The sequence below is a fragment of the Coregonus lavaretus genome, assembly GCF_964263955.1.
Source record: "Coregonus lavaretus genome assembly, chromosome: 37".
In the NCBI taxonomy this organism is placed as follows: domain Eukaryota; kingdom Metazoa; phylum Chordata; class Actinopteri; order Salmoniformes; family Salmonidae; genus Coregonus; species Coregonus lavaretus.
In genome coordinates, this window is record NC_140024.1 from 1321487 (window position 1) to 1345031 (window position 23545).

Below are 23545 nucleotides of genomic sequence, written 5' to 3' on the forward strand. Positions count from 1 at the left end.
GCCTTTTCAAAGTCTGCTATGAATAGCAGGCCTGGTTTCCCATATTTTCCATAGTGTTCTATTGTTTCCAATACTTGCCTTATATTATCTCCAATGTATCTTCCATGTAAAAAACCTGTCTGATTAGAATGAATAATATCCGACAATACCTTTTTAATTCTATGCGCTATACATTTTGCTAGAATTTTTGCATCACAACACTGAAGTGTAAGGGGCCTCCAATTTTGTAAATGGACTGGATCTTTATATTTTCCACTTGTATCCTGTTTCAGTAATAATGAGATCTTCTTCTTGAGTGTCAGATAATCTACCATTTACATAGGAGTGGTTAAAACATGCTAATAACGGTCCTCTTAGTATATCAAAAAAGGTTTGGTATACCTCGACTGGTATGCCATCCAACCCTGGAGTTTTCCCAGACTTAAAGTCTTTAATTGCATCCAGAAGTTCCTCTTCTGTAATTTCACCTTCACATTAGTCTTTCTGTGTGGCTGTTAACTTGACATTATCAATAGAAAAAAAAATCTCTTCAGTTAGAGGAGATGGAGGCGACTGAAAAGAAAACATATGCTTAAAGTACTTTGTTTCTTCCTTCAAAATATCATTTGGTGAATTATGGGTGACTCCGTCAACTGTAACCAGTTTCATTAAGTTATTTTTGGTAGCATTCCTATGTTGAAGATGAAAAAATAATTTTGTGCATTTTTCCCTATATTCCATCCAGTTTGCTTTATTTTTATAATATATTACACTTGATCTTTCTTGAATAAGTTTCTCCATTTCATTTTGTTTTTCCTCTAATTTATTCTGAGCCTCTATGTTACAGTTTTTATTGCCATCTATCTGTTCTGTTAGACTTTCTATTTCCTTTCTTAGTATAAACTATTTTGACCTAAATTGCTTTTGTTTTCGAGATGAGTACTGAATTGCATGGCCTCTAAAGGCACATTTAAAGGTGTCCCATACAATAAGGGAAATTCCTTTGTTCTAATTATAAATAAATTATCATCCAATAGGCTTTGATTACATTTCCAATATCCTCGCCCACGTGGAAATTCATTAAGAGTAATGTATATGCCTATTATATGATGGTCCGACCGCATTCTGTCCCCTATCAACACTTTTTTTTACTTTTGGTGCCAACGAGAATGAGATAAGAAAGAAGTCAAGACGACTAGCTTGATTCAGTCTCCGCCATGTATATCTCACTAGATCAGTATATTTAAGCCTCCATATATCTACTAGTTCTAATGTATCCATGACATTCACAATTTCCTTAAGAGCATGTGGGTGATTGTTTGTGGTGTGATTTCCTTTACGGTCCATTGAGCTATTTAAAACAGTATTATAATCCTCCACCATAATAATATTGTCTTGAATTGCTTGCAGGGTTGATAATTTATTATATATATTGTCAAAGAATTGTGGATCATCATTATTTCGTCCGTAAAGGTTAATGAGCCATATCTGTTTATGGTCCAATACCATATTTAAAATAATCAATCTACCTTGCGTATCTATTTGGACAATTTGCACATTCGGATTGAAATTACTATTAATTAATATCATCACCCCTTTTTGAATTTCTTTGCCCATGGGAGAAGTATATCCCCCCCCCCCCCCCCCCCCCCCCCAATTATTTTTTCCACGCTACATAACAGATATTTATTGTCAGAAACGGGGCACATAGGTTCAGTGTTGAATAGGAGTAAACTTATCCTAGAACTGTGGTTATGGGCAGCTTTACCTCAAGCCAGCCTCACAAAGTGATCACAGTGAGCGATCTGCCCAGGATCGATCAGACAGGACTAATGGATTGAAGAGGGCTAATTGAAAAGGCTAATATCTACTGCCTGCTTACATGTGTCTGCTTAAATGATCTCAGTACCAGTGATCAATAGGGAGCGATCAGACTCCACACTGATTCTATTGGCCGGGATCAATAATGCTAAGTGCCTGGGGCAAGGCATCACCAATTACTTCCCTCCTCCCCCTTCCTTACTGGGAAAGAGGTGGACAGATGAGAAGAAACGTGCACACACACACGCCTGTATGCATTCTCACACACGCACATACATGCACAAACATAAACGCATGCGCACACACACACCACCACCAACAGCTCTGGTGCCAGTGCTTCTCTGAAAGCTTAGCAGAAGCCAAATGTCACTCAAGCATCCGTTAGTGAGCACAGAGAACATACACAGTCAGAGTGGACCACTGAATGTTATGGTTCTCCATTTCTGACACAGTGGAGCTTGTTTCAGTGACCCGGTCACAGCCAGGCCAGGAGCTTATTGACTCCACTAGGTTGGTACAAATGAGTACATATGGAACCACTGAGATCAATGATTGGCTGAATTACCCAGTGCTATGTGCCAACGTGGAGCTGCCATACAGGGTGATAAGATTTAAAGTGGGATGTCACTGGTCTACAAAAGGCAATATAAAAACCCACACACATGAGCGATACACACAACAACAAAAAACACTGAAAAACAGTTTTTTTGAGTGTGTTTAGTGCACCTGTGTGTGGATTTTGTAAAACTATTGCCTTTTGTAGATAGCTACACAGAAAGTGGCACAGGTCCTAATCCAGGCACTTGTCATCTCCCGTCTGGATTACTGCAACTCGCTGTTGGCTGGGCTCCCTGCCTGTGCCATTAAACCCCTACAACTTATCCAGAACGCTGCAGCCCGTCTGGTTTTCAACCTTCCCAAGTTCTCTCATGTCACCCCGCTCCTCCGCACACTCCACTGGCTTCCAGTTGAGGCTCGCATCTACTACAAGACCATGGTGCTTGCCTACGGAGCTGTGAGGTGAACGGCACCTCCTTACCTTCAGGCTCTGATCAGACCCTACACCCAAACGAGGGCACTACGTTCATCCACCTCTGGCCTGCTAGCCCCCCTACCTCTACGGAAGCACAGTTTCCGCTCAGCCCAGTCAAAGCTATTCGCTGCTCTGGCACCCCAATGGTGGAACAAGCTCCCCCATGACGCCAGGACAGCGGAGTCACTGACCACCTTCCGGAGACACTTGAAACCCTTCCTCTTTAAGGAATACCTGGAATAGTATAAAAGTAATCCTTCTCTCCCCCCCTCCCCCACCCCCCCATCAAAAAAACTGGCTATCATAAGTTGAATGCACCAATTTATAAGTCGCTCTGGATAAGAGCGTCTGCTAAATGACGTAAATGTAAATGTAATATCGGTCCAGCATAAATTATGAAGATTTGATTATTTGAAGGAAAAAACTCCAAATAAATAAAAAAAATGTCCCATGTGTCCAGAGACTAAATAAGGTACAATATGGAGATGGTTCACATACTGCTGTAGTTTACATAGTGCTGTATTTCTTCAACCAACTTCCAAAATAAAAACATTAAAGTCATTGAACATTTACAGTGGGAAAAAAAAGTATTTAGTCAGCCACCAATTGTGCAAGTTCTCTCACTTAAAAAGATGAGAGAGACCTGTAATTTTCATCATATGTACATGTCAACTATGACAGACAAAATGAGGAGAAAAAATCCAGAAAATCACATTGTAGGATTTTTAATGAATTTATTTGCAAATTATGGTGGAAAATAAGTATTTGGTCAATAACAAAAGTTTCTCAATACTTTGTTATATACCCTTTGTTGGCAATGACACAGGTCAAACGTTTTCTGTAAGTCTTCACAAGGTTTTCACACACTATTGCTGGTATTTTGGCCCATTCCTCCATGCAGATCTCCTCTTGAGCAGTGATGTTTTGGGGCTGTCGCTGGGCAACACAGACTTTCACAGAACTCCCTCCAAAGATTTTCTATGGGGTTGAGATCTGGAGACTGGCTAGGCCACTCCAGGACCTTGAAATGCTTCTTACGAAGCCACTCCTTCGTTGCCCGGGCGGTGTGTTTGGGATCATTGTCATGCTGAAAGACCCAGCCACGTTTCATCTTCAATGCCCTTGCTGATGGAAGGAGGTTTTCACTCAAAATCTCACGATACATGGCCCCATTCATTCTTTCCTTTACACGGATCAGTCGTCCTGGTCCCTTTGCAGAAAAACAGCCCCAAAGCATGATGTTTCCACCCCCATGCTTCACAGTAGGTATGGTGTTCTTTGGATGCAACTCAGCATTCTTTGTCCTCCAAACACGACGAGTTGAGTTTTTACCAAAAAGTTCTATTTTGGTTTCATCTGACCATATGACATTCTCCCAATCCTCTTCTGGATCATCCAAATGCACTCTAGCAAACTTCAGACGGGCCTGGACATGTACTGGGTTAAGCAGTGGGACACGTCTGGCACTGCAGGATTGGAGTCCCTGGCGGCGTAGTGTGTTACTGATGGTAGGCTTTGTTATTTTGGTCCCAGCTCTCTGCAGGTCATTCACTAGGTCCCCCCGTGTGGTTCTGGGATTTTTGCTCACCATTCTTGTGATCATTTTGACCCCACGGGGTGAGATCTTGCGTGGAGCCCCAGATCGAGGGAGATTATCAGTGGTCTTGTATATCTTCCATTTCCTAATAATTGCTCCCACAGTTGATTTCTTCAAACCAAGCTGCTTACCTATTGCAGATTCAGTCTTCCCAGCCTGGTGCAGGTCTACAATTTTGTTTCTGGTGTCCTTTGACAGCTCTTTGGTCTTGGCCATAGTGGAGTTTGGAGTGTGACTGTTTGAGGTTGTGGACAGGTGTCTTTTATACTGATAACAAGTTCAAACAGGTGCCATTAATACAGATAACGAATGGAGGACAGAGGAGCCTCTTAAAGAAGTTGTTACAGGTCTGTGAGAGCCAGAAATCTTGCTTGTTTGTAGGTGACCAAATACTTATTTTCCACCATAATTTGCAAATAAATTCATTAAAAATCCTACAATGTGATTTTCTGGATTTTTTTTCCCTCAATTTGTCTGTCATAGTTGACGTGTACCTATTATGAAAATTACAGGCCTCTCATCTTTTTAAGTGGGAGAACTTGCACAATTGGTGGCTGACTAAATACTTTTTTCCCCCACTGTATATGCTTTTACACAATACATTTATATTGTTATGTAAATACAACAATTTTGATTTTAAATTTTAAATTAAAACTTAGACACTGGAGTTGCCTATTCTACGACAATCATACAATTTATATGTGACCTGTATAGCCACTTGTACTAGCTGCACTGACACCAAATGTCATTACACCAACAACAACAACAAAAATAATATGTGGCACATTTCGATATTGTACTAAATATAGTCACGTCAAGCGAGAGACAAAGAGACAAACAGAGATATGTAGGTGTAACTCACTGCATCCATCCTCGTCGCTGTGATCTCCACAGTCGTTGTCCCCGTCACACTGCCACTGGGCCGGGATACATGTACACTCCCCAAACGCACTCACTGCACACGTGAAGTGGTTGCGCCCGCATGAACACTCCGCACTGCCCAACACGCCTGGAAAGAGACAGAGAGAAGAGGGAACCGGGTTAGGAAAATGCTAAAAGAATACACTTAGAGGACATGCTTGTATAGCAGAGGTGGTTTGGTGAACTATCCTCTTGTGATGAGTAGACTTGCCTGAGGTTTGGTGTACCATGTACAGATTAAGCCTAATCCTGGGTTAAAAAGCACGCTCAACGGAGAATCTCCATTGAAATAGCTTTTAAGTGTGGGACTAGGCTTAATCTTTGTCCAGGAAACCAGCCCTAAGAGTTGTGGGGGGGTCCCACAACTATGTCTAGCCGTTAGCTATCTGCCCTTTTTCTGGCCTGCAAATTGATTTTGACAAACAAATCGGTCCCCAAAAAATGAGAATTTCGAAATCCCGATGTGGCCCTCAAGCCAAAAAGTATGCCCACCCCTGCTTTAGCTCAATAGGCTAACACAGCCTTGAGTCAAGCCATAAAAAATAAAAATAAACAGTTACCTACTGCACCTATGAGCACAGACCATATCAAGAACAATACATCGTGTCTCATCACTACCCATACAGGGTAGGCCATAGCAAAGCTGTCAGATATGCTTATGAAAGTGTCAGCAGCCTCATCCACTCATTTAATCTGACTGTCATAAAACCAATGAGCTGTATGTTATATGACTGGTAGCCAAGACTGGTGCATTTATACACTCCATATATCCTGAACACGCACGTGTGTGTGTGTGTGTGTGTGTGTGTGTGTGTGTGTGTGTGTGTGTGTGTGTGTGTGTGTGTGTGTGTGTGTGTGTGCATGTGTGGATGGATATGTTTTCAGCTGGGGCAAAACCACAGTCTCGTGCTATTAAAGTAGTACAATAAATATATCTGGCCTTAATTTCACTGGCTTCCATTTTGTTAAGGCATTCTGTGTGAACACTGTATGCAAGTGAGAATGTGTACCCATCAGTTTTGTGTGTGCGCGTGTGTGTACATGCTTGTATATGGACATGAGAGTGAGGCTGCGATGCCTCCTCAGATGCTTTTAGCCCCTTTGAAAGAGGCTGACAGCTTCAATGAGTAAGGGGTGAAGTGTGTGTACAGATTGGTTGTACAAATATCTACAAAAGGCTATATAAAAAAACACACACACATGAGCAATACACAGGAGCGATACACATATTTTGCAAAAATATTGCCTTTTGTAGATATCGGTCCAGCGTGTGGGTGTGCAGTACTGCAACTGCACCGCCCGCAACCACAGGGCTCTCCAGAGGGTGGTACGGTCTGCCCAACGCATCACCGGGAGCACACTGCCTGCCCTCCAGGACACCTAGAGCACCCGATGTCACAGGAAGGCCAAAAAGATAATCAAGGACATCAACCACCCGAGCCACGGCCTGTCTATCATCCAGAAGGCGAGGTCAGTACAGGTGCATCAAAGATGGGACCAAGAGACTGAAAAACAGCTTCTATCTCAAGGACATCAGACTGTTAAATAGCCATCACTAGCCGGGTACCACCCGGCTACTCAACCCTGCACTTTAGAGGCTGCTGCCCTATATACATAGACATGGAATCACTGGCCACTTTAAATAATGGAACACTAGTCACTTTAATAATGTTTACATACTGCTTTACTCATCTCATTTGTAGATACTGTATTCTATTCTACTGTATTTAGTCAATGCCACTCCAACATTGCTCGTCCTAATATGTATATTTATACAACCCAATTATTATAATTTTTTGTCATTTAGCAGATGCTCTTATCCAGAGTGACTTACAGTTTAGTGAGTGCATACATTTTCATACTGGCCCCCCGTGGGAAACGTACCCACAACCCTGGCGTTGCAAGCGCCATGCTCTACCAACTGAGCTACAGGGGACTACATTCTTCATTCCATTCTTTTACTTTTAGATTTGTGTATTGTTGTGAATTGTTAGATACTACTGCACTGTTGGAGCTAGGAACACAAGCATTTCACTACACCCGCAATTACATCTGCTAAATATGTGTAGGTGACCAATCAAATTTGATTTGAGATGTTTTCCACTGACAGCCTTCGAGAGAGTGTGTCTTAGGCTGCACTAAAAAATATTAAGCAAAAAATAATAATAACCCAAATTTATATGAATCTCAGCAAATCGGGTCCATTACGGGGAGTGAAAAAAGCCTCACATTTCTCGCTCTCTTTGAACTCAGTTAAAGACTGTGTGTGTGTGTGGTTGGTTCCTGGCCTCTTCACAAAGGCATCAGTCAACCCAGGAGAGCCTGGCACCAAACACACACTAACCTTCAGAAGCCTCCCACAGCACTAAATTAATGGCCTCTCTTTTCATTCTCTCTCTCTCTCTCTCTAAATTAATGGCCTCTCTTTTCATTTTTTATCTCTCTCTCTCCATTTGCCTACCCTCCTCTTCTGTTTTCTTTTCCTCCATTCTCGGTCTTACTCTCCCGCTCTCTCTTCCCAAAAGATTCTAACACGACAAAGACAAAAATAAATCCCACTCAGTCATTATTTTTCCAGCCTTTTCTGGCTCCTTCCCTTTCTAATCTCTCCCCTGAGGCGTGTGGTCCCTCCTTAGTGTCTCCAAGCCCTGTCCCTTTCAGACACATAGAACAAGGGACCAGGCTAGAATTAAGGCCCTAATGACTGATGACAAAGACAGAAAGCCTGAAAACACTGTTCCTTTCTTACCCCCTAGAATCTAGATCAGACAAGGAATTATCTGTAGCATCATACAGACACACATGCACGCACGCAAACTTATGCTCACGCACACACCCACACATGCACACACACAGACACTACTCCTCTTAGACTTGGTCAGGTCGTAACTAATACTATTCATTCGGGTTGGTGCATGCTGATCAACAATTTAATCTATGCTAAATTTACATGAGTGTGTATGGGTTTCCATGAGCAGGGTTGTATATGCGGGTCTATATGAATGGCTTTCTAAGTGTGGGTTTATGTCGGACTAAATTAGAGCCTTGTGTCTAGAGTTGGCAGAGCAATCATGTCACATGGATCCACATGAGAGAGGCTGCATTGTCAAACATGCTTTAAACAGCACAGGCCACTTGCACTGAGAAGACCTATAAAATGACAGGGTTCAATACAAAAACACACACAAACACATGCATGTGTGTGAACTCGAATACACACACACAGAAAATTAAACCACAAGTTGAGTGGATTCATAAAACTCAAGACCATATGAGTGAACCATGTAGATGTGGATAGATATGCAGGTAACTGCCAAAATAAAGAAAACACCAACATAAAGTGTATTAATAGGGTGCCAGAACAGCTTCAATGCACCTTGGCATAGATTCTACAAGTCTCTGGAACTCTATTGGAGGGATGCGACACCATTCTTCCACAAGAAATGTCATTTGGTGTTTTGTTGAAAACATTTTCTCGGGCACTGCTTCAGAATCTCCCATAAGTGTTCAATTGGGTTGAGATCTGATGACTGAGATGGCCATGGCATATGGTTTACATCAATTTCATACTCATCAAACCATTCAGTGACCACTCGTGCCCTGTGGATGGGGCATTGTCATCTTATGGGGGCATAGCCAAGATAGACAAAATAATGGCCTGCCCAGCATTTTTATATATGACTCTAAGCACGATGGAATGTTAATTGTTTCAATGTTTCAAGTTTTTTATGTCACATGCCCATTTCCAGTGAAATGCCTTTGTTTCAAGCTCTAACCCCAACAATGCAGTAATCAATAACAATGTAATACTAAAAATAACAAGGTAGAACAAAAATACACAAGATACAAAAATAACAAATAAGAAGAACATGATAAAGTAAGTAAGTCAGTCAGTTCCAGTGCCATATTTACAATGTGCAGGGATACTGGAGTGATAGAGGTAGATATGTATAGGGTTAAGGTGACTAGGCATCAGGATATATGATAAACAGAATAGCAACAGCCTATATGATGATTGTATGTGAGTGGGTCTGTATAAATGTACAGTACCAGTCAAACTCCAAAAAGTTTTGGGACATTGTAAAGTCCATGGAAAATAAGAGCACCTCCTCCCAACTGCCCACTGCACTGAGGCTAGGAAACACTGTCACCACCGATAACTGTACAATAATCTAGAATTTCAACAAGCATTTTGTTACGGCTGGCCATGCTTTCCACCTGGCTACCACTACCCCGGCCACCAGCTCTGCAACTTGCCCATGCCCCCCCCCCCCCCCCCCCCCGCTTCTCCTTCGCACAAATTCAGACAGCTGATGTTCTGAAAGAGCTGAAAAATCTGGACCCCCACAAATCAGCTGGGCTAGACAATCTGAACCCTTTCTTTCTAAAATTAGCCGCCGAAATTGTCGCAACCCCTATTACTAGCCTGTTCAACCTCTCTTTCGTAACGTCTGCTGATTGGCTCAAATGCATTAAGAAGGAAAGAAATTCCACAAACTAACTTTTAACAAGGCACACCTGTTAATTGATATGCATTCCAGGTGACTACCTCATGAAGCTGGTTGAGAGAATGCCGAAAGTGTGCAAAGCTGTCATCAAGGCAAAGGGTGGCTATTTGAAGAATCTCAAATATAAAATATATTTTCATTTGTTTAACACTTTTTTGGTTACTACATGATTCCATATGTGTTATTTCATAGTTTTGATGTCTTCACTATTATTCTACAATGTAGAATATAGTAAGAATAAAGAAAAACCCTTGAATGAGTAGGTGTGTCCAAACTTTTGACTGGTACTGCATGTGCATATTATGTGTGTTACAGCAAATTATGGAGTGAGTGTTTGTATATGTTGGAGTATCAGCGTGCGTAGTGTGTAAGGCCCTGTGTGTGTGAATAGAGAATAAGAATAAAATACAAAGGTCAACTCATATAGTCTGTGTAGTCATTGTGAAAGCTATTTAGCAGTCTTATGGCATGGGGATAGAAGCTGTTCAGGAGCCTGTTGGTGTCAGACTTGATGCACCGGTACTGCTTGTCATGTGGAAGCAGAGAGAACAGTTTATGGCTTGGGTGGTTGTAGTCTTTAACGATTTTATGGGCCTTCCTTTCACAGCACCTGATATAGTGGTCCTGGATGGCAGGGAGCTCGGCCCTAGTGATGTACTGGGCTGTCCGTACCACACTCTGTAGTGCCATGCGATCGAGGGCGGTGCGATTGCCATACCAAGCAGTGATGCAGCCAGTCAAGATGCTCTCAATGGTACAGCTGTAGAACTTGTTGAAGATTTGAGGGCCCATGCCAAACCTTCTCAACCTCCTGAGGGCGAAGAGGCGCTGTCGTGCCTTGTTGTGCGCGTGTGTGGACCATTATATGTTCTTAGTGATTCGGACACTGAGGAACTTGAAGCTCTCGACCAGCTCCACTGCAGCCCTGTCGATGTGGATGGGGGTCCACACTGCCAGGTCACTGACCTCCTCCCTGCAGGCGGTCTCATCGTCGCCGGTGATCAGGCCTTCCACCATTGATGATGGTGTTGGGAGTCGTGCGTGGCCACGCAGTCGTGGGTGAACAGGGAGTACAGGAGGGGCTAGACACACCGCTGTGGGGCCCCCGTGTTGAGGGTCAGCGTGGCGGAAGTGATGTTGCCTACCCTCACCACCTGGGGTCGGCCCGTCAGGAAGTCCAGGATCAAGTTGCAGAGGGAGGCATTCAGTCCCAGGGTCCTAAGCTTGGTGACGAACTTGGAGGGGACAATGGTGTTGAACGCTGAGCTGTAGTCAATGAGCAACATTCTCACATAGGTATTCCTCTTATCTAGGTGGGTGAGGGCAGTGCAATTAAGATTGCGTAGTCTATGGATCTGTTGGGGCGGTATGCAAATTGGAGTGGGTCTAGAGTGTCTGGGATGGTAGAGTTAATGTGTCCCATAACCAGCCTCTCAAAGCACTTCATGATTACAGATGTGTGCAACAGGGTGGTAGTCATTGTGTCATGAAGCTTTAGAGTTCTTGGGAACAGGAATGATGGTGGTCATCTTAAAATGTTGGGATTACAGACTGGGACAAGGAGAGCTTGAAAATGTCCGTGAATATACCGGCCAGCTATTCTGCACATGATCTGAGAATGCGCCCTGGAATACCATCAGGCCACACGGCCTTGCAAGTGTTGACCTGATTAAAGGCTTTACTCACATCGGCCTCGGAGAGCGAGATCACCCAATCTTCTGGGTCTCACACCCGACACAACGTTAATGTCAAAGCGTGCTTAAAATGCATCGCGTTCGTCTGGTAGAGAGGCATCGTTGGGCAGATCACGGCAGGGTCTTCCTTTGTAATCAGTACTGGACTGTAGCCCCTGTCACATGTGGCAGGCATGTATTGTCCTTTTGCTCATTTGATGACTCAGCAGAGGTCATAGCGGGACTTCTTGTACTTGTTCCTGTCCTCAGCCGTAGCCCCAGGGTTGGCTGAGATAGCCCTGTGTGTGGTAGCTCTGTCCTTTAGTTTAGCGCCAACCTCAGTGTTAATCCAGGTCTTTTGATTGGGGAAGCAGCAAACCTTAACTGAGGGGATAACGTCGCCGATGCAATTCCTAATGAAGCCGGTGACTGAGGTGGATAGCTCGTCGATGTTATCGGCGGAGTCCCGAAACGTATTCCAAATCAGCACTGTAGCATAATCTCTGATTCTGGAGACCATTTCTCAACGGAGCGAGTCACGAGTAATTCCTGTTTGAGCTTCTGTTTGTAAACAGGAAGCAGGAGTATGGAGTCATGATCCGATTGCTGAATGGCGGATGAGGGAGGGCCCTTGTATGGTTGCTTGTGGGTAGAATAACAGTGGTCTAGGACTTTATCGCCCCTAGTGGTGAGGGAGACGTGTTGATGGAAGTTCGGGCATCACGTGTCTTAATAAAAAATCGCCAGCAACCAGAAAAGCAGCCTCTGGATGTACTTATAGCCTCGAACAGTTTGTGAAGTGCCAGCTTGTTATTTTTCTTGTCCTGGTGGAATTTATACAACAGTAACAATAACAGCTGAAAACTCCACTGGGAGGTAAAAGGGTCAGCATTTGACCATCAAGTATTCCAAGACAGGTGAACAATGGGTCGACACTTCCACCGCACTCGAGTCAGTGCACTCAATTTTCCTGACTCCACTGTCCTGTCGGCACGGTGAATGGAGAATCCATAGAGTTGTCCGAGAGCCATGATTCGGAAAAGCAGAGAATATTGCAGTTTTGAGAGTCCCGTTGGTAGCAAATCCGCGATCGGAGGTCATCCATCTTATTATTAAGTGAATGGAAGGAAGATGGAGGAGGAGAATGGCCAGTTCTCCCTTCACCTTAATCTCGCTAGGATCTCCCCTCTCTTGCCTCTGTAACGTCGGCGTTTCTTCTTGGGTAGCCCGGAAATTGGGTCGGAATTACAGAAAGAGCCAAGGCCAGATGAGTCGAAGTTGAAGCTGAAGCCGGTATTGAGGTAAGTAACTGCCAATCTGATGTTCAAAAGTTGTTGTCGGTTGTAAGAAATGATATGGCCAGTACGACGCCATCTTTAAGTCAATTGCTTAATTAACTCAGGAACCTCACCTGTGTGGAAGCACCTGCTTTCAATAGACTTTGTATCCCTCATTTACTTAAGTGTTTCTATTATTTGGGCAGTTACCTGTACTTCAATCATATACCTTTGAATAATATAATTTTGTGGGGGATCGAAACAGTTCTAAATAAAATGTGTCTAAACTGTAATCCTTTATGGTGAAACTGCCACGTCCATTTGGGAACAACGAACAGTTTTTTTTTTTTTTTTGGACATCATTGCACGTACGATAGAACAGCAGAATATGCACTGCTCGACACCTCACCTCTGTTTCGTCCACAAAACAAAAACAATAAAGGTGCCCGGGGCGAACAGTGGCGCTGTTTCCCCTAATGCGGATTCCATCTTTAGAGGTGATTGTAAGGTCAATACCTGAATAAACAGACTAGTTGACTGGTAAAAAGACAGAACCCTCTCCAGGTACTTATCTTAAAATGGAACACGCCTTTCCCCCACAATGCATTGCCAGCCAGGCATTGTGGCACTGGTCTTTCAGAGGCACTGCCATGACAGACAGAACACAATGATCAGAGAGAGATAAGAGCTCAACTGGCTGTGTGTGTGTGTGAGTGTGGGGGGTAAGCCAAACCCTCACTTCCTTTCAGGTATAACATTTCACCTTTGCTGCCAAACGCTGGGGTGTGTGTGTGTGTGTGTGTGTGTGTGACCTCCTGCAACGAGAAAACAGACCACTGACCACACACAGCTTTGTCCACACCTTTGAACGTGGCGTGCATGTGTGTATATGAGCATGGAACCCCACAGGACCCTCGGCATGGCCAGAGCTAGACAGGTGTTCCTCCAGGGAAAACACAACCATCCCACAATCCACCACTACCTACAGCAGTCCACTAACACATAGTGGTCTATTCTAGGCCACGCTATTTAATCTATGGTGGGACTACAAGTCAAGAACAAAGTTGTTCTTTCCACTACCGCCTGTTTTCTTTCATCAGCACCCAATGCTAACTCATTTACCTTCTAATTTACTACTATAAATGAGTGTATGTATTGGGAAATTACAGCAGAGCCAGCATCCGCACACCCACACCGGACCTTGGAAGACTGATCATTGTAATATAGGGTCAACACAAACAATAACTCAACCCCCCAGGAGTGAAGGATGTCAAAAGGTTGATTGTTAATTAGGGCTGGACCTCCCAAGTGACTCTGTGGAGGGCTGAGTGTGTGTTCAGTCACTGAGAAAACAGTACCCTGCCAAAATGTATAGTGGTACAGAACATAAGAAGAAAATCAAAACACCTCGCTCGCAGACAAGCATGTGTGTGGATTTGCATTTGGGAGATGGAACAGGACACACACACATACACTTTCCCTGCACTTATGTATTTTCCCACATTCCCTCGTTCTCTTTCCCAGTCTTCCCTCACCTGTCTTTCTATTGTTGCTCTCCAGATATCTTGACAATGTCCATTCCTCTCCCTTTTCTTCTCCACTATGCCACCCATAGCTCCCATCTTTATACATCCTTCTATCCCCCTCCATCTCTCTCCTCACCCTGTAAAGTGTTGTGAAATTGTTTGTTAGAGCTGGACAGCTGCATCTCAGCATGTCAACACCTGTTGTGGCCAGACAATCCTTCCTGAGTTACGTTCCCTCTTAAAACCCAGAAGAGTCACACAACGCTGTTCAATGAGACAGGACTAAAAAGGTCTGTGTGTGTCCATAACCTCCCCCCAACACCAGTATTTTACCACCTCCATATCTGATGGTCATACACACACACGATGCCAATGGTCATCTTGGTATTTTGGTGGCATTTTTTGATCTTTCCATTGGTTATAAGGGCCATAGCGAGCAGGAAAAGGGTAGGCCTAGATAGGTCAGTATGTCATGTTTATGTGTTTACTATACTTCCTATGCTCTCACTCTATCCCTCTCCCCAGAAGTCTCTCTCTCTCTTTCTCAATCTCTCTCCCTCCACTTTCTCTAAACCACCACATATGGAAGCCCTTAAAACCTCTTAAGGCACGGTCACAGCGGTTACGGTTGCTCCCGGTTACGGTGGTTTGCAACAAAGATGCCAATACCTCATCTTCTCTGCTCTCGGTTTCTCCCTCCATCCCTCTCATCCCCCCCTACTAATTTACCCATCTCATGTCAGGCCAAGCCTGGAGCGGTGAGGAGTAACCCATAGGCACACGTTGGGCCCAGCTAACACAAACACACACAGGCACAAACACAAACACGCGGACACACACACACAATTGTCCTAGGGTAACATTTGGGCAGCGGCAGGGTTCTCTTCTTGCCTGCTCATCTCAGATGTGGGGGGGGGGGGGGGGGGGGGGGGGGGCATGCTTATCATGCAACGCAGTCCGGACACTCCCTCAAACAAGCCTGACTAGCAGCCTCATAACTGAGCCAGCACCACCTGTTCATCAGACATACCCCTCAAACTACGCAAATTACCCATCTGTCCAAACAGACTGAGACAGGCAGAGACAGGCTGTGTACCAATCCAAAAGCAGCTGCTTACTGCCTACCTGCCTCCAAAAGGCACCTACCTTAATAGGTAGCACTTTTCCAGTAGGTTACTGCCATTTGAGACAGGATTCGAAGGCAGCATCACGTGAAAATATATTTGCATTCCACAGAGCGCGAGACGTTTGTTTACACTGTAGCCACTCTAGCAGTGTAAGCAACTAGTGCTAGCAATTCAATGATCAACTATCCGAAAATGGAAATATCTGACACCAATAACAAGTAAACAAGTAACAGGATCAATATCCTCAGCACCTGTTAATGAATTAAGTTAACACCGAACAGAATAATTATCCTACGGTATAGGGTCCTCCTCTCACATATTGCTTGGTCTGCAGCTCCATCGTTGTGGACATGACAGGTAAGCTTGCCTGCATGATACAGGATACGATTTTTTGAGATAGCTAAAAAAGCTATTTTACTGACTGTTTAAGAATGATATATAGCCAGAATAGTGGTGTTTCACTGGGAAGCTAATATTACATTAGGACTGCTAATGTTTTTTTTCTTCTAATGAGTAGGCTTGCATTGTGATTAACTCATACAACTCACACATTTATATTTACATTTTACTCATTTAGCAGACGCTCTTATTCAGAGCGATTTACAGGAGCAAAACATATTATTAAATTACACTGATGTTCAAGATAACATGGTTTTATATTTGTTGATAACTAATATTGAAAGGTGAAATGATGCAATCTAAATACATTAGAAGGCCTAGGCTACTTCACCCTAATTTAAGATAAATGCATTGTATACAAAACAAACACGGACTTGATAAAAGGATGTCCAATATAATTATATAAATACAGATCAAACAGGAATATATATTCAATTAAATGAATCCAGCATTGTAGTATTATTGATGCCTTTCCCTCTCCTTGCAGGGGATTAGACAGATGAACTGCAGTCACCAGATGCCCAAGCCTCAAAACCAGAAACGTGTGGAGACATCAACACTTGTCTTTTTTATAATTGGTTTTCCTGTATCTGTACATGAGTCCTTAAAACACAGTCCAATCTCAAGATGATTATCAATCAATCAATCAACCAAATGTATTTATAAAGCCCTTTTTACATCTGCAGATGTCACAAAGTCCTATTCAGAAACCCAGCCTATATTGCATTGTTGGATGCAATATAGCATAACCTCCAACATTCATAAGCTTGTTCAGCACATGAGGGCATATTTTCTCATGACAGATAGTTTTTTAATACACAGGATATGATGTTTACAGGTTTTTGTTCCAGCCCTTCACTACCACCTCATTCAACTAATGGTGGTCTAAATTGAAGACGTGCACACAGTGCAATCCCCTGGCACAGAAATCACATTTGTATTTTAGAATAAGCTTCACAAGTTACAATGACCTGACAAATATGCATGATAAACAATAACAAGGGTGAATATATTTATATCTAACATTGTGATGTTGCACACTCCTGAATAAAAGCCTGGGATATTGTGATTATCCTGGTGGCTGGGAGGTTCCCAAGTTATTTACATCTGTCTGGGTGTCAGGGTGGGATGTCCTTCAACCTGGAACAAGCAGTGACAAGCTACCTTTATTAATGTGCAATCACATATTCATAGGCTTGATCAAGTTGTTTACAGTAAGAGTAGAGATCTTAGCCTCTAATTTTAACTAGTAACACTAAACCCAATGGTGCAACACAATAGGGGAAGGGAAAGCGACAAGAGAAAGTTGATGTCAGCTAACATCACATAAACAGACTTTGCATTCAGCAAGCTAGCTAAACAGACTCTTCATCAAAATGCTTAAATAACTTGGCTAACTAGCAAGCCTAGATTGAACAGAACACAGCTGGCTGCATTTCCTACGTTTTCATGTTGTTAAAATGTCTTACCTCCAAATGACTTGGGCAGGACTGTTTTCCCCTGCCAAGCCAATGGAGTGAAGAAAAAAAAGAAGTGCTACATGTCTTTAGATGGCTAACAAGTTCACTAATGAATGATTTAAAAAAACTATCTTCACAATTGACACATTGCTGAATCTATGATTAGTTAGTTTAGTTGTTCATCTCCAAACAGCTGATAAGCAGGCTAGTGAGCTATATCGCATCCAACGTGAGCTAAGCTAGCTTGGCATCAGGCTGATAAACACCAGTTCCTCAACATTTGAATTCAAAATGCATATGAAAGTAATTTGTAGAACATTCAACATAATTTGGTGAAAAACTAAACGTTATACTTACATTTCACAAAGTTATTCCTTATTCTTCTGGAAATATTTCTTCCAAGCGGGGACTTCTGTCCTCCATTAATTCAGAAATGCTACGAATTTTCGCTGCACCGCAAGATGTTATGGGATTGCCTCCCCGGCGAAAAATACATGGGATGTTGCCTTCAAAATCGACCCAAATGAAGGCACCTTAGAAGGCAGCATTTTAAGGTACCAATTTGACGTCCTGCCTCAAAAGGCAGCATTCTTGTCGATTGGGACACAGCCACAGACACAGACAGAGAGACAGTGCAGCCCAAAATCATTGTATTTTTGTAGAGTGGTCCTTCTCGTCCTGAGGGTTAAAAATAGGGACCTACAGGGTGAGGGCTGGAAGAGAAGATGATAGGATAGTGCCATTATGGCAAAGTTGTGGGTATGTGTGTGTGTGTGCGTGTGTGTGTGTTGCAAGCCAGCAGTCCCTCGGAAGTCAGTTCAAAGATAACACTCTGGCTTGGCTGGGGATGATGGGATGGCTTCTGGATCAAGTATTTGGGCTAGAGTAGTGTGTCTGTGTGTGTGTGTGTGTGTGTGTGTGTGTGTGTGTGTGTGTGTGTACATGCTTACGTGCGTGTGTCAGTGGGGGTTGGGTTTTGGATGTGTTTTTCTGGAAAAGGGGCAAGTTTGTCATTCCCCAGTTGATTTTCCACCAATGTCAGCCCTTTGTAATGACTCTGGCCCCTACACACTGTACGCATGTGGGTTTGGAGCCTTCTCAGTGTGTGTGTGTGTTAATACCCTGCTAGTGAGAACACAACTGTCCTCTATGCTGTGTCCCTGGCTGTGAACACTACACCACTGGACAATGTGCTGACTGAGCACTTGGTCTCCAATCCCCCTCTAATCCTCTGCTTGTCTCTTTGCCCATCGGCGCCGACACACACACAAAAACCAGTAGAACACCATTGTTGAGCCACAGCCATACCCAGGGCATGCTGCTTCACTCTGGGGTGATATGAGAGAGTGAGAGAGGTGACAGGTGAAGGGGAGAGGTATTGGTTGATGGCAAGGCTGTATGACACACACACACACGCAATATTCTTACAACACCAATTTCCACCATATGTTGTCAGCCCTTTGGTGGCCTAGATAGTATCATCCTCTGTGCAGCACTTCAAACGGGCTTGTTTGTCCCTCCGTTATACAACCAGGCTACTAAATGTCAACTTGAGACATGGTATGTAACATGAATGACCAGGCTTTAATGTTGGTCTGGGCTTCCACTACACATCAATTATCACTCTCAAAAAACCTTCTTCTCGCTGGGAAGATGCTCCAATACTGTCCCTCCACCACTCTTAAACCTTTCAAGCCATTCATATGGGAAAAAGGAAAGGAATTTTCAAATATTTACATCTAGTCTTAAACAAAAAGAGATTTGAACCCTCAAAACATTAAGCAAGCCCCGGCATCATATGTAATATTTGTGTGGGGTAAATCAGAAACATGTTTCTGGGCAGGAGAGTCTGTAAATGAATGTAGCAGATGCAACTGGAATTTGAAAGTCTCAGAGTTCAGGTGTAATAAAATCCTAACAAGTTCGCATAGAGAGTGTGAGAGACCGAGAGAGAGAGAGATAGATAGAGAGAGAGAGAGAGAGATGGACTTGAAAGATGGGCTTGGCTGAGGAACGAGACGGAGAGATGGGCTTGAAAGATGGGCTTGGCTGAAATGGCTAGCTGAGTATGAACATATTGCGTGTGTATGTGTGCGTGCGTCCGTGACTGCTGTTTGGGGTAGGGAATTCCACTGATTCCAGCTGTCTTTCTCCACAGCGTACAAGGAATGCTGCTGAAGCCCCAGTGTTTAGGTGTGTGTATGTGTGTGTAACCCTATCGTCTGGCCCAAGTCCAGTCCAGCACAATATCCAGCACAGTAGTCTACAATACAAGCCTCCTGTCTGGGACAAGCCTCTGAACCCCTCCCTGAAACCCAAACCTCCTCAGAGACCAGGACCTCTCTCTGAGCCTTATCGATCACCCCCTCCCCCTGCCTCAGACACAGGCCGAGGCCCTGAAAATGAGTACACATGCTGACAGAGTGAAATCCACTCCAGGTATGAATCAAACAAGAATGAGGTGACAGACGAGTAGAACTGGAAAGGGAGAGAGCAATGGCAAAATTATTGTATTCCTTTCTGACTGATGATTGGAGAATAGTCTTGGTGCATCTCAATAGCCTAGTTGATTCATCTTCTACTCTCCTTTCCTTCATTGTACTGATATAAAAGAAACCTGGGCATGTTCAGTTGGTGTAGCCAGTTGGCATGACTCCACTATACCTTGCTCCCCTTTCCTGTCTTTGTGGGTCAGCACACATGAAGGAAATGAGGAGACGAGGGGAGGAGGCTACTTTAGGCTATCGAGACACGTCCCCTGACTATATCTGCCAGTTGTTCACTAGCTCTGAACACTGGAAAGCACGGTGTTCTTGAACAGCCTCTCGGAGCAGTGTGGGTTGCCAGATCACTCTCAGCCTGCCGAGTCTGTGAATGTGACCTCAGACTGAAGGGATAAGTGTAATAAAAAGAGATTACTCCATCCAGGCGAGATGTAACTCACTTTATTGGCTCAGCGTGAGGCTGGATGAGAAGAGCAGACAGGGAGACCCACACAGTTCCAATATCTACCATTAGAGCCATAAAGAAAACCATGTACAGGGTCCAGCCATTCATAGTAAAAATAATAACTGAAGCATCTTGTCTATTATCAATGGCTTCTAGGGATGGGCACGGTTAATAGAATATACGAACAGATGTTAATATTTATTTGAAAAAACATTTTTAGGCCTATTTTAACAATGAAAAAGTTGTCTAAATTAAATTCAATGTTTATGTACGGCACACTGATCTACTGCTGCTTAAGATGTCACGTGGCTTTGACAGTACATTGTTAACAGTTACTGTAAGTAGCCTATGAACTGAGGACGCACAAAGTGATTGTATTATTTTCAAGCTCATTTTCTCTCTCATGGGCTATGGATTGCATTTTACATGAAGAGGCATTTTACTGTCATAGCGTATTTAGCCCTCTGGTCAGCCCTGACAACTGTATACTATTTTCCCTACTTTAAATAGCAATTAGCCTAGTGTAGGCGCGCACCAACAGAGGGTCCACAAGACCTGACCACAGATCAATGCAAAACACTTACCAGAAAACTTTTTTTTAAACAGTATCAGTTCTATGATGGTGAACATCAGACCGCTCTTTCACTGTTGCTGTTAGCCAAAGACTACCGATACAGCACCCTGAAAACAACTGCACACTGTCTGCTGTTGTGGCATTTTTTACTATCTGGATATCTGGGAAATAATGCAGGATATTATTTCAATAGTTAAATAATTTCAAAAACCCATGCCTAAAGGCTTGTAATGAAAAGCGCAGAATGGCCATGTACAGTCGTGGTCAAACGTTTTGAGAATGACTCAAATACGAATTTTCACAAAGTCTGCTGCCTCAGTTTTGATGATGGTAATTTGCATATACTCCAGAATGTCATGAAGAGTGATCAGATGAATTGCAATTAATTGCAAAGTCCCTTTTTGCCATGAAAATGAACTTAATCCCCCAAAAACTTTTCCACTGCATTTCAGCCCTGCCACAAAAGGACCAGCTGCCATCATGTCAGGTGATTCTCTCATTAACACAGGTGAGAGTGTTGACGAGGACAAGGCTGGAGATCACTCTGTCATGCTGATTGAGTTAGAATAACAGACTGGAAGCTTTAAAAGGAGGGTGGTGCTTGAAATCATTGTTCTTCCTCTGTTAACCATGGTTACCTGCAAGGAAACATGTGCCGTCATCATTGCTTTGCACAAAAAGGGCTTCACAGGCAAGGATATTGCTGCTAGTAAGATTGCACCTAAATCAACCATTTATCGGATTATCAAGAACTTCAAGGAGAGAGGTTCAATTGTTGTGAAGAATGCGTCAGGGCGCCCAAGAAAGTCCAGCAAGCGTCAGGACCGTCTCCTAAAGTTGATTCAGCTGCGGGATCGGGGCACCACCAGTGCAGAGCTTGCTCAGGAATGGCAGCAGGCAGGTGTGAGTGCATCAGTGAGGCGAAGAATTTTGGAGGATGGCCTGGTGTCAAGAAGGGTAGCAAAGAAGCCACTTCTCTCCAGGAAAAACATCAGGGTCAGACTGATATTCTGCAAAAGGTACAGGGATTGGACTGCTGAAGTCTGGGGTAAAGTCATTTTCTCTGATGAATCCCCTTTCCCCAGCTGGTAGAGCACGGCGCTTGTAACGCCAAGGTAGTGGGTTCGATCTCCGGGACCACCCATACACAAAAAAATGTATGCACGCATGACTGTAAGTCGCTTTGGATAAAATTGTCTGCTAAATGGCATATTATATCCAGAAAACACATTGTCCGGAGAAGACAAGGTGAACGCTACCATCAGTCCTGTGTCATGCCAACAGTAAAGCATCCTGAGACCATTCATGTGTGGGGTTGCTTCTCAGCCAAGGGAGTGGGCTCACTCACAATTTTGCCTAAGAACACAGCCATGAATAAAGAATGGTACCAACACATCCTCCCAGAGCAACTTCTCCCAACCATCCAAGAACAGTTTGGTGACGACGAATGCCTTTTCCAGCAAGATGGAGCACCTTGCCATAAGGCAAAAGTGATAACTAAGTGGCTCGGGGAACAAAACATTGACATTTTGGGTCCATGGCCAGGAAACTCCCCAGACTTTAATCCCATTGAGAACTTGTGGTCGATCCTCAAGAGGCGGGTGGACAAACAAAAACCCACAAATTCTGACAAACTCCAAGCATTGATTATGCAAGAATGGGCTGCCATCAGTCAGGATGTGGCCCAGAAGTTAATTGACAGCATGCCAGGACGGATTGCAGAGGTCTTGAAAAAGAAGGGTCAACACTGCAAATATTGACTCTTTGCATAAACTTAATGGAATTGTCAATAAAAGCCTTTGACCCTTATGGAATGCTTGTAATTATACTTCAGTATACCATAGTAACATCTGACAAAAATATATCATAACAGCGAACTTTGTGAAGACCAATACTTGTGTCATTCTCAAAACTTTTGACCACGACTGTAGATATTGTGTAGAAGGGTCAGCATGTCCTCCATGTTGGCACCACATGTTCCATAACAGTAAGACTTTAGTTCACAACATGGAGCTCATTACATTTGAAAATGTCTAACTGAGTTTGCCATTATGAATTGAGTTTGTATGGCACTGCTATCAGTCCAACAATGACCTATAAAATAATTGTCTCAAACAGGCACGCATGCACAAACACTTGAGCACACACACACACATCCTGTCTGTGGAAAGTCTTGTTCTGAAGAAGACCACTCAGCAGAATGTGACTGGCTACAAGACGCCGACTTACAAATACCAATTTGTCAATATCCACCATGTTGTAACCATGTCCCTTCCCCAGACACTGGAGAACAACATCCTAGAAGTTGATAGTAGTTCCTAGAAGAGTTTGGGCCTGGGTCAAACACGTGTTTCAGCCAGGGAAGACTTTTAGGGCGACTCATTCTGTCCGCAAAACAGTCTTCACAGTGCGTTAAGTTGTACAATAGTTGGCTGTTTTGTAGACAGGTGATGTGACCCTTAGTAGCTCAAGATAGAGAGGTGAGGGTTTTAAGAGTCACAAACGCACACACTCAAACGTGCAAACGCACACAACAACAAAACCCACATTAAATTGGTGACTTGAAGGCAAGACCACTCTAAAACCGAAGCGGACAACCTGTGGTTGCGGTTGAATTCCCTCTGTCTCTGGCTCCTTTTTGGAAAGAGAATAAAACTGAAAACACAGACCCCTCCATTCAGTGTGATTTATCCGTATGGCC

The 23545-nt window shown here is 43.5% G+C and overlaps 1 protein-coding gene across 2 annotated transcripts in view; it reads right to left on the reverse strand.

Moving 5' to 3' along the window:
- Positions 1–23545, reverse strand: part of LOC311111695 (low-density lipoprotein receptor-related protein 4-like) — a 201856-nt gene that overhangs the window by 101404 nt on the left and 76907 nt on the right. For both annotated transcript variants that reach the window (XM_084154489.1, XM_084154488.1), the window contains exon 2: positions 5293–5439. In XM_084154489.1, the coding sequence (XP_084010615.1) occupies positions 5293–5439 (147 nt within the window). The remainder of the gene's footprint in view (positions 1–5292; positions 5440–23545) is intronic.